General features: G+C 50.1%; 1 protein-coding gene across 1 annotated transcript in view; it reads right to left on the reverse strand.

Annotated features, from left to right (window-relative positions):
• ITFG1 (integrin alpha FG-GAP repeat containing 1) overlaps window positions 1-12,014 on the reverse strand; it is a 90,431-nt gene that overhangs the window by 73,012 nt on the left and 5,405 nt on the right. Inside the window, exons 3-5 of the mRNA XM_054570304.1 lie at window positions 10,512-10,657; window positions 9,304-9,361; window positions 8,106-8,180 (exon numbers count right to left, since the gene is read on the reverse strand). Of these exons, the coding sequence (XP_054426279.1) occupies window positions 8,106-8,180; window positions 9,304-9,361; window positions 10,512-10,657 (279 nt within the window). The remainder of the gene's footprint in view (window positions 1-8,105; window positions 8,181-9,303; window positions 9,362-10,511; window positions 10,658-12,014) is intronic.

A 12,014-nucleotide genomic window follows, 5' to 3' on the forward strand; every position in this document is an offset into this window, starting at 1 on the left:
ACACGCAGTGACCAGTTCCCACCGACCAGTTCCCACTGACCAGTTCCCACTGTACCGTGCACCACGGGGCAGGGGGTGGGAAGGGCTGCTGTTCCTTTTTACGGTGCCTTTAAGATGGTTGAACATTAAATATCTACAGTTGTCTATCAGAATTAAATTGCTTAAAATATTATAGTTAAAATAAAATTCATTTCTCCTTCATTGTTGCTCATTGTACACATGATAGTTTTTCAATAAGAAGCAGGAGACACCATATCTTTCAAGCAACTATGCTCATATAAACTCTAATCTCATGTGCACTCAACTCCATTTGAAGGCCAAGGTCACAAACACAAACTGCGCTGATTACAAAGGGAGGAACAGCAGAGATGAGAGGCGGGCAGCTCTGAGCCGTGTGGAGGCTGCTCAGGGAGATGCCTCGACTTCCGCAGGAACTTCCAACGCTTAGCACCCCCCGCAGGAAACACTGCCACGTCAAGGTGTTCTAATTTGCGGGCACTCTCGCCCTTCACCGCCACGAACAGCATTTATCAAAGGATAAACTGAGATGTAATTAATGTCAACTGCAGCTTTTGGTTGCCTATGGTAACTGCTCTTTGAAACGACTGCTAATCCGCCCACTGTTCAATGATCAGCCGATGCCGAACTGTCATTATTTAAGGGATCCCAGGAAGCGGCAGTGGGGCCCAGCTGGCGTGCGGACGGCTCTTCGCTGCAGTGGACTCCATCCGGTTTTGTCCAGACAGGCTCTGGAAGAATTCTGAAAATCTACGGACCCCTTAACACATTTAAAGTCATTTCTGAGAATGTAATCTATTTTCATCAGCTAAAGAGATGAAATTCTATAAAATAGAATTGTTGAGATTTTAAAATAAAAGTTACTCTTAAGAACATGCCCGGTGGACTAGAAATCCCACGCTGGGGTGTCAACTGGGCACCACCGCCCACACCCACAAAGCCACAGGACAGGGTCCTCTTTGACTGTACAGCTTTGCCATCGCCCTTGAACTTGGACTTCTATTCCATTTTCTTCCAGAACTTCACCACAGTGTAAAGCCTTTCTCTGTCTGAAGTCTTTTTAGTGACCCCTCTATCACATGTCTCTGAAGAAATGTACGTCTACAAATGGGCGTGTAAATTAAAATTGGCATTTAAGTGGTTTTGTGTTTGCATCCAAGGGTTTTTAAAAAAAATTCTTTGAAGTTATTTATTTTAGCTACTAGTATACAACTGATAAGAACACACATTATATAGTGTGACCACTTATTAAGTTAAAGGTAAATCACTTATTAAACCAAAAATAGAACTACTGGAAGTGTATTTTTTAAAGAGGTGGATGAAGCTTTAGAATGTCTTGGTTTATCCATCCTATGACACTGCCGGACGGAGGCAGGATTCAGCAGAAAACCTATTCCCACTCTTTGTCTTACAGATACAAGTGCCGAGGAATCTTATTACATATTTTATTAAACTCTCGCTGGAAATATTAAGATATTATTATTAATTTCCTAAGTATGATATATTGTGATTATGCATTTCTGAAATCCTTACTCTTTAGAGATATTCACACTGAAATTATTTATAGATTAAAAACGCCTGGGCAGGGGCCGGGAGGTACAAGGAGGGAGGGAGGGAGAAGGCGTGACTGAACCGGGGCCCGGCAAGGGCTGGCGGCTGCGGACAGGTGACAGGTGCCCCTGTGTGCGCCCCCCACCCCCGCCGGTCTCTCCGCCTCTGAGCAGGTTTCCCCCGCCCGTAACAAAAGCAAAGAGAAGACTGCAGAGCTGCCCCGCGGCGCTGCGGCTGCTGACTCGGCTTCCGGGAGACGCCTGCCCCTGCCAGCGATCCCGTTGGCCAAGCTGGTCCGGCTGCCACGCCGGCTGCCCGGGGAAAGTCGCTTCGGTCAGAAAAAGTCTGACCTCGTTTTTTTTAACTCAGATACGTGTGCTAATATGTGTTTCAAGGAGAGTTATTGAAGCTGCACAGAAAAGATATTGAGAAAAGCACAGAATATATATTGTAGGGCAGATTACTACCAGAAGTTGATATTAAAATAATGAAACTGATAAAATTGATTTGTCTTCTTTTATAAAATAGGTTTTAAAAACAAGGCAGTAGAGCAACATGCCGTTCGTCATTAGTGGACTTCTGGCAGTGCAATGTGACACAGTTAAGATAATTTATAATATGTGAAGTGTGACAAAAGACACCAGTCCCTCAGTAAACCTGTGTGAATACTGAGTGTTGATGTCTGGCTTTTGACGTAATTAGGTAAGAATAGAGTATAAAAAAGAAAAATAATACCATTTCTTTCTTATTTCTTTAGAGATAACAAAATATTCTTATGACTTTAATACACGGGAAAGGGATTTACTGCAGAAAATTATCTGGCTCAGAAACTAGCACGTAGACTTATTTTCTTTTAATAGGAGAAGGGAAATAGTAAACATCTCATAAGATAAAATAAGATGCTTGACTTTAAATGGAACTTTTAAAATATGGTCTGATGAAACAGGTTTTAGCTACTTTATTGAAAAACGCAAACCAAATACAAAAGGCATTAAGTACAAGTTTCAGCCACACGTCTGGTAGTCCTAGAGAACATTCCAGTCACATTCGAAACAAGCCTCGTCACCCAAGACCACTCCGGCACGGAAGGCGCCTGCCCGCCCGTCCCGCTGGCCCTGGGGAGACGCAGTGACGAGCCCCACGGCCTGCCCCGCGGGCCCCTGCGCTTCTTGGGGACGCCCCAGCTTCGCTCTCCCAGGGCCCGTCGGCCATGACAGGCTGCCCGGCAACGGTCGGGTGGAGGGGGCAAAGCTGCGGCACAAAGTCGGTCCGCGCCCCCAGCCTACAGCGGCCCGTCTGACGTCAGGGTCTCAGCAGACCCAAAGCCTCCTTTTGCAGACAAGCTGCGTCCTAAGAAAAACAAGTGTGAGGACAGAGGAAGGCTGCATATCTGTGTGTGCTGCCCCCTGGCATTTTACTCTCAGGGAAAGGCACGGTTAGTGAAGTCCAGGCTGGGGGAGGAGCGCTCTCCTGAAAGAGGGGGAGTCACGGTGAAAACCGGTGCAGTCTCCGGCGGGCCAGCGTCGGCGTGGGCAGGCGCACCCGCAACCCGAGGCTCTGGGGGTGAAGCAGCTCCGGTGCTAGGAGGAGGCCCCGGGCCAGCACCCAGACCCCCCGGGACGCCCACCGTGGTCACTGGTGCAGGGGTCAGCGGCCGTGGGCGCCCGGCTCCCACCCAGGCCCGCCGCGTGTGGATGCTCTGCGAGCGCACAGGGCCTCCTGGCCGCTGAGTGCGCCTCCTGAGCCACACGCGCCGTGCGCTGTAAGAAAACACTAGAAAGCTGATGGCAAGGGCCAGGCCAGCCCAGAGCTCCTCCGTGGGCATCTCTGTAAAGGCTTTTACTCAAGCTCCTCGTCCTCTGCGCTCTTCCCCACCCCTGCCAAGCCTCTCCTGGAGGGGCCCGGGGTGCAGAGGGAGCAGACGGTCCCTGGGGACAAGGCCGCCCCGCTCCATCCTGGATGGCCAGCCCCGCGCTGAGCCCCTGCTGACCCTCACAGGTGGGGGCGGGCCAGGCAGTCCTCAGAGCCCTCAGAAACAGCCTCTGACAGTCACCAGGGGGCCGTGGAGGTTTCTGCCGGCAGATCGGTGGGTTTGTCCCCTGCGGCTGCCCCCACGGTGCGCAACTGCCCCAGGCTCCTGGGAGCGGCGCCCAGCCCCACGCTCTGGGCTCGCCTCAGGCGCCAGCAGGAGGGAGAAGGGCAAGGCCCGCAGATGCGCCCCCGCCGGGCGTGGGCCAGTGCGGACTGAGCCAGGCCTCCAGAGGGTGAGAGTCAAGAGTCTGGGGCATTTTCAACAGCACAACGTGTTTTTAAAAACTGCAACAGGGATCTAATGAAAGAGGACTTAACTTGTACTTTCAGAAAGTATAAATCTATATTTTCAGAAATTATATTTGCCTTTTACCCAAAATTGAAATGCTAATATATACTAATTTTAATCAAAGTATGCTGTATAAGTGGCCTTTCTAATTCTGCTTGCTTTTTGTTTTTTCCAAATTATTTTATTGTTATAGTAACATAAAATTTCATTCTTAACCATTTTTAAGTGTACAGTTCAGTGGTATTCCATGCTTGCTTTAAAATGGACCTTTTTCCCAATACAAATGCAAATAGTAAAGGAGTAAAACAAAATGGTTTCTCTTTAAAGAAATAAAAAATAACTGTGATGTATGCTAATAGAAAAGCTAAATTCAAGACACTTTTAAATATCAATATTCATGATGAAATGTTACAAATTTCTTTGCACAGAAACTATAAAACTAGGCTTTTCTCAAGAAGCTGATATGTTTCCGAATGATTATTTCAAAAAATATACATCTAAGAACTGTAAGATTTAATTTAACTAAGAGCAACGCGAATACATTTTGAGAACATCTTAAATCATTCATTTCAAAGCAAACAAGCGTTCGCCTGCATGCAACGCCACCCGCCAGCACCTGGCACCGAGCAGCAGGTGCGTCCTGGGGACTGGGAGTCAGGGCCCTCGGAGCTGGGGGCGGGGAGGCGCCCTCCAGGAAACACAAGTATGGGCCCTTAAGGAATGTGCCACGTGAAACAGGCGCGGCACGTATCGTTTTAAGTCATCTGCTGAAACTTTTCACTATTGCTGTGGCTTAATTAAAAAAAAAAAATTAGGTGAGAAACAATGGGAGAATAACCTATCTCCAATTATAAAATTTCTTTAGGAAAAGATAACAGTTAAAAACGGATGCAGCGTTTCTATGGAAACATCACTAAAAAACTTACTTCTCAGGTTTGAAATATAAGCGGGGTGTGCGGGGTGTGCGGGGAGCGGGGGAGGCCACCAGGGAAGCCCGAAGAGAGTCGGAGCCGCCTCGGAGCCACCGACTTCGGCTGCGACGATGAGCTCTAGCGCCGACTACAAAGTGAACAGCTGCCTGGAGGGTTATTTGGTTTTCTTTTGTGTTATAACCTCATCACAATTTTCATATTCTTTCTAAACAACAGATTTAAGTGATACGATATCATATTATTTTTCCATTAAGATAACTACTTGCGACATTTTCTGTGATGCGTCAGCAAACAAAAGCAGTAAAGATGAAAGGCGCCTGGATAAATGAGGCTCTGGTTACACCGTGAGGCAAGACGAAAGGCTACACGGAAAAACAGGGGTGCACTCGCTCGGGCTTGAGGGCGGCTACCCGCGTGTCCGTAGGCGACGGCAGCCCCGCCCCCGTGCCTGGGAGTTAACGACAGCGGCTCTCGGGGCCAGAGGCGACGCTCAACGCCTCCACGCGGCCACGGGCGAGGTCCACAGAGCGTGGCACGGCGGTGATCGCTGCCACTCACCCGTGTCAGTGTTCCCAAGAACGCAGCCTGGGCCTGGCCCAGACGTGGCTTTGAACTCTGGGTGTGAGCCAGAGAAGGTTGGCTTTGATGAAAATGACGGACACACATTTTTTCACTTCAATACCCCAGGCACTACCCTGAACGCCGACGCAGTGTCGGTTTCCAACACCCTTTCACAGCAAACGACCGTTGACAACCCCCTCGCGCCCCTGCAAAAGCAGGTCTAACACCTCCCAGCGAGGTGCTGCTTCTGCGTCATGTGGGGCATGATGACATCACTTCAAGTTGTTACAAAACGAGGTCGAGCTGCAAACTGGAGCCTCCCTTCTGACCACTTCACACGCGTCACTGACCCCGGCACCTAAGTGGGCGCGGCACCTCTGGTCCCTGTCCTGTGACCCCCGTGGCCCCAGTCACGGGAGCCGCCCGCCTGTACCCACTGCCTGCCACTCCGACCTGGGCCCCCTGCTTCTGGCCAAACCGGCCACGCCTGTTTGACTTGTGGGCAGTCTCTGGCTTCCAAGGCGGCACCCCATAGGCAGCCGGGGCTTCCAGCACAGCCCTAAGGGGAACACCAGTGCTTTATTTAAAGGTCATCGCACATCTCCCGTAAACGGGTGGCGCCGGCCACAGCTAAGTAAACTTAAGACGCTCTCGGGTATGGCACGTCCAGGGGCGCAGCGTCGACCTGGCAAAAGCGAGGCCGGCGTCCCCGACGCGTGAGGCCAGGCGTCCGCTGGAGGCCACGCGAGCAGCCCGAAACGCCAGTGCCGGCGGCCTCCCACTCGGCTCCTTGGCGTGCGTCTGCCCCTCACGCAGCGGACGTGGCCTACGTGTATTTCTCATGACTTAGTAACGCGTTTCTGCGCGCTCCCACAGCGGCACGCTCAGCGTCCTGCCGCCGAGCCGCGGCCCCACCGGCCACAGCCGCGCTGGCGGCGCGGCGAGCAGAGACCCTTCCCTGCCAACTTGAGTCTCCTCGTTCTTTCAACCGGCACCAGGACAAACCCTGGGAACACATGGGTTACTCACAGCACAGTCGGCTGCCGTTTAATCTGTAACAGAAGTTTAAACGAGAGATCATAAAACGCAGAGCGCTGCGCCAGCGCGCGGGAGCACCCGGAGCAGAATGTATAAAACCCCAAGGGGGCGCGCCTTTAGGCAGGACCCAATTTAAAAGCTGGAGTGTGTCAAGAATCAGCAGAGGAAAAAACCTAATATAGAATTCACAGCAACTGCTTAAGCTAATCCACTATCACATGACAGTCTTCTGAGTCGGTTTCTTGCAGGCTCAGTAGAAAACACACAAGGATACTAGACAGGTCCCTGGGCGGCCCCGGCCCAGGCGACCAGGCAGGCCCCACCGTGGCAGCAGCGGCCGTGCAGCCGCGACCCCACCCGCCCCCGCTCTTAGCCACACAGGCCAAGCAGGACCTCCATCCAGCTGGCCTCGAAAACAAGGTTCTCTTGCAGGGGTTTTCAAAGTTTTTGGCAAAAACAGGTTTCTTATTCAGGATTCACAGTAAGTCTTTCAAAGCTCAGTATGAATAGGATCAAAACTCCCATATTCTTTATTGTAAACCTTCAGAAAAATATGATAGGAAATACAACAGTTTTCCTTCATAACACCTTAAATTTTGACAATTTATTCACCTGTGTTCCTGTGAATCACATTTCAAAACCTATTCATAAAAACACTACTTCTCCGAAGCACAGGAGGAAACTTCATTAGATTTCCAAGTGCCTGGGAAGATGGTCTGATAGAGGTGTTTGTCTGCACTTACTGGGAAGTCAAAAAAGTGAATACATGTGTTCTGTGCCCTTGAACTAAAATTCTCCCTTCTCAGATACGAAGGAAATTAATCAGGTTGAAGGTGTCTAATGAAAAGTATTCTGTCACAAATTCTTGTGTTAGGGCGATTCTATTTTAAGCCTGGAGGAGTTATAATGAAGATCTTTGAACTGCCTGGTTCCAGGTGGCCTTTGCTGAGGATGGCACAGGGAGACTGGATGGCGAGAGTCCCGGCCCGCATCCTGGTCAAGGAGAAAGCACACCCGGAACAGGTGCGAGAGCTGAGAGGAGGCATGTCTGTCCTCTCAGGCAACCATCGACTGCTCACTGAGCAAAGAGAGGAAACACGGCGCAAAGCTTGCTACTAAGAATCTGGGAGCCAGTGCGGCCAAGGTGGAGAATCCCGTCAAGACAGCAATATCCATCATATCTAAATTAAAATTTTCCATTTCTAAAACCACCTAATGGACCCGTATTTAAATGGGGACCTGGGAAGTCTGCACCTCTCACGTCCAGATGGACAGGGAGATTAAGCTGGCTGCCCACAGAATGCACGTGTAGATCAGACCCAGACTGGTTGGGAAAGCTGAGAGTGACCAAATGCCCTTCTAAAAATCTTCAAGAACAAGTATTTCTGGGCCCTGGCCGAGTAAGCCAGCTGGCTAGAACGTTGTCCTGATATTCCAAGGTTGTTGGTTCGATCCCTGGTCACGGCACATACCAATGAGTGCATAAGTGGAACAACAAATCGCTGTTTCTTTCTCTCTAAAATCAATCAATACATTTTTAAAAACTGAAAAGAAAAAGGGACAAGGATTTCCAAAGAGCTGGGTTCCCCCGCCCCGGCTCAGAGGGCCCGCTCACGGGCACACGGTCCGCAGCGGCGGCAGCCCCCGCCACTGACTGCGTGGTCCCAGCCACGCTGTTCACTCACCCTCCTAGCAGTATCTGTGGCTGGCTGGATCCGTTTGTGACACCAAACACATCGGGAATCAAATCACCGTTGAAGCTGAAAAGACAACAGCAGGTGGCCGTTTGATTACATTCTCCAACTCGAGGGCCTTCGGGAGGCGTGGCAGACGTCACGATGCTCACCAGCACCCGCGGTGGCCCGTGGAATGCCGGTGGGGCTGACGTGTCACTTCCTGGCGTGCGGGGTGATTTTTGTGCCGGGACCCTCCAGTGCCGCCCCCACCCCGCATGCCCACAGCCCAGATGCCCAGATGCCAGCCTGGCTTTGCGTGACGGCCTGGAACGGGGACTGTCGCCGACCCACACGCGATGTGCAGGGCGAGCGAGAAACAAGCTTTTGTTCTGCATTTTGGGGTCGTCCGTGACCTCTGCCTACCTAGCCCACCCACGCGTGATAAGGAAATGTCACTTATTTCAGAATCATCACCCAACTTGCAGTTAGACTTAGGAAAAATAACGCACGAAAGTACTCCCTGGCTGGTGTGACGATGCAAACCGGCCACAGCAAAGGGCAACGGGCGCGGTGAAAGAAATCGCGCCGAGCGCCCTTAGGGGGAATCCATGAATCCGGAGACCCCACGGCCACGGCCTGCTGCTGTCAGGCTGAGGTTTTAATGACTATGGAAGGGCAAGAGCGTGGCCCCTGCGTGACCTCTACCCCGTGACAAAACCCTGGGAGTTGTATGAATTTTATGCTGGTATGAGTCTGTCTGGAGGAAATAAATGATACCACCAAGGAGGAGCTGAAAAAGGACAGAAGTTCCTCCTCAAGGCGGAAACCGGAGTAAATCCCTGAAGGAAGTCCCGCGCCTTTGATATCCGTCACCTCAGCACTAACCGTTTTACCCCCGCACAGTTTTCTTAATTCTTCGATTAACGACCTGGGCGGCGTCGACACAGCTCCACCACAGACACATTCAAAGCCACCGAAACAGAAAGAAACACAATCTCTTCTTCTTCCCTAAATACTGAATTTCCTCGTCCTCTTTCCTCCATCATGGCAAATAAACACCCAATGACCGAGGGGGTAGGCCCTCCTCTGCTTCAGAGGGAGAATGGATTCCATGTCGAGGCTCCCCTGCCAAGTAGCTTTCATGTGAACAACTTTATTCCACGATTGCCAGTCTAAAGCCATCAAAGGGAAGCCAGTGCATACTCACTCCATAATTAGAGGTTCGTCTTGGAAAGTCCTGTTGAGGATGGTCATGTTATTAGGGTCTGCGGAGAAAGCACACACACAAATCACAGGCATTTTGCGTTGTTTTTGGAATCTACCCAAGGGGAAAAAGAGCCTGCCATTCTTTTCAAGATTCATCTCTAGTTAATTCCAACTATTCCCACTAATGAGACACTATAAACCGAACGCAAATGGACATCAAGTTGGTAAACGCACAACATTGGGTGAGTCCATTCTACAGTGAAGACCAGCATTACAGTAACTTCCATGTGAGGCTTCACCCTGAAGATCTCTTAGGTGAGTCTTTGTTATATACAATTTAGCAGAACAGCAGCAGATGAAGGTTTCTTAGTAGAGAAGACAACACGTGCAGAACTTTCCGTTCATAAACGAGCTGCGCTTTCCCGCGTGGCCCCCCCGCTCAGGCCCTCACTGGCTGACAGAGCTGAAGCACTGGGGTTACTGTCTGCGTGCCCAAGGGTTACAGGAAACACAACCATAGCCTCTCTGCCCCGCCTTGAAATCCGCCCCATGAATGAGGCTGTTTATTAGGTGCAGTAACTGGCTTTTTGAGTAAGACTCGGAGGCGCAGGAATGGGCATGGCAGGCTGACCCTCACCTCCGCCCCACCCTTGTGTGTTCCTGTGCGGCGTTTCCCAGGTTTCCTTGCGCCTGAGACTCTGAACTAAATGCGAGCCTTGCCCCTCAGACAGGCTGAGTTCCGGGAGGCAGGAGGCCCGTCTTCCCAGAGTCCGAGCACTGAACTGTGAGTCTCAGGGGCAGGTGCAGGGCAGTTGGCTGGGCACAGGCCATTCTGGCAGCTGCTGTGCAAACGGGCACTTTCTGCTGGTGAAAAGGCAATATCTTCCCGAAGGCTGGGGATTGTTCCAAAAGGTTCAACCTAGAGTCTGTTCTTCTGTTCCACCAAAACCCTTTAATACATCTCTCTCTTCCTTGCTAGCCAGGCTGAATTTTGTTTTCTGGAACTGACCTTAGACCAGGTCTCGGTCAATAATGAAAAATCAGAAAGTGGACTTCTAAAAAAAGTTTTCTACAGACAATTACTGATATTCAAGAAATGCATTTTTGTTAACTGACTTCAGAACACAAGTTTTGTTACTTAAGAATACCAGGCATATCTTTCCTTTATCATCCAATGACAACTATTAAAAACTCCTGAAACCAACTCACCTAAGGTTTGATTTTGCCCCCAGAAGATAACAGCTCCTAGCTCGCTGCTGGCATGATTTTGGGGCAGATACGTCAGGAGGACGTCCATCTGCGAGTCTCCGTCGTAGTCCCCCGGGACGACGCCTGTGATCAAGGCACTGTGATTCCTGCGCGAAAGGAGCGGACGGCACCGCGTCAGGGCGTGTGGAGAGGGCGCCCCGCACCTGCACCACGCTCACTGTTCTCCACGCAGCACGCGACCCTCCACAGCCGGGCCTGATGTCACTCCCTTCGCAGTATCTTACCGCCCTGCGCGCGTGCGGGCCTCTGCGGTCTACGGAACTCAGGGCGAACGCAAAGGTGTCCTGAGACACAAGCGCAATCTGAACGACGTCAAGAAAAACCTCAGCCTTTCGTTCAAGCCCTGACGGAGATGCTGCTTCTACTTCGTTCTTCTGTCAAGAACACCACGGCGTTTGGAAGGTGTTCACATCAAACGGGGGCTCATGATCAAGTGTTAAAGCGGCAACGAGTGTCACTGTCGTTGTGTTAGTTAAAAGATGTTTTTAAAATACTTAATTTTGGATTTTAATGCAGATTTGATATACCGTAAAAACTAAGTAATCATTTTCCTTCTGAAAGCTACTCAAGAGTCACCATGGAAACTAAGTTCCTTTTACCAAAGCTGGCAATACAGTATCAAAACATGCACACCCGATGTCATGCTTTCAACAAAAAAAATTCTACAACTGTTTACATTAAACTTGAAAACTTAACATTCTGCAGTCTTGTCATGATGTGTGTGAGTGACCCAGCCAAAAAAATAGAGGCCTTAAGTTCAATTCCTAGTTAGTTCTGCTCAGAGCAAAGAGCAGGACAGCAAGTTCCCAAATAGACCCTGGGCAATCAGTCTCCCAAGGTCATCGGAACCTGTGCGCATGGGCCTGCGTCTAGTTGGAACTGAAAATAAGGACACCGCTGAAAAGGCAGCGAGGAAGCGCAACACAGTAACAGCTTTGTTATACTCCGTCTACTTAGTCTGTCCCAGAAATTATACCAAGTGCTCAGGAGCCATATATCATCTGATCATTTAATCTTCATTACCTAAAATAGGTGTTTTCCTCACTGACCAGACTAGGACCCTGATGTTTAGAACAATGAAGGAGCTTCCACTATTAAATGGAGTGGCTGGAATTCAAATTCAGGGGGTTGGCACCTAAAATTGGTCCTTCTTACAATAAAATATTCTTGGTTACGCCAGTTTCCTCGAAGAATTCCAACGATCTTTACCCTCCCATGGAAAATGACTGGTGTTTAAAAATGGCAACAGACCGACCCCACACGCTCCCACGTGGCAAACTGCATTTAGCTCGGACGCCTCTGCACGGGTGCGTGTTTACGTGGGACCGCGCAGCCATATGTGCTGCACGCACTCGCCAGTAACATTTGTCCAAAAACATTCATGCTGTGGCGGCAAAAAGCCCCCTGAAACAGACAGGCATAGAGGACAAAGGCTTAGATGGG

This window comes from Pteronotus mesoamericanus, unplaced genomic scaffold (genome assembly GCF_021234165.1).
Source record: "Pteronotus mesoamericanus isolate MK-2021 breed Mesoamerican mustached bat unplaced genomic scaffold, CSHL_Meso_final contig_202, whole genome shotgun sequence".
NCBI classification, from domain to species: Eukaryota; Metazoa; Chordata; class Mammalia; order Chiroptera; family Mormoopidae; genus Pteronotus; species Pteronotus mesoamericanus.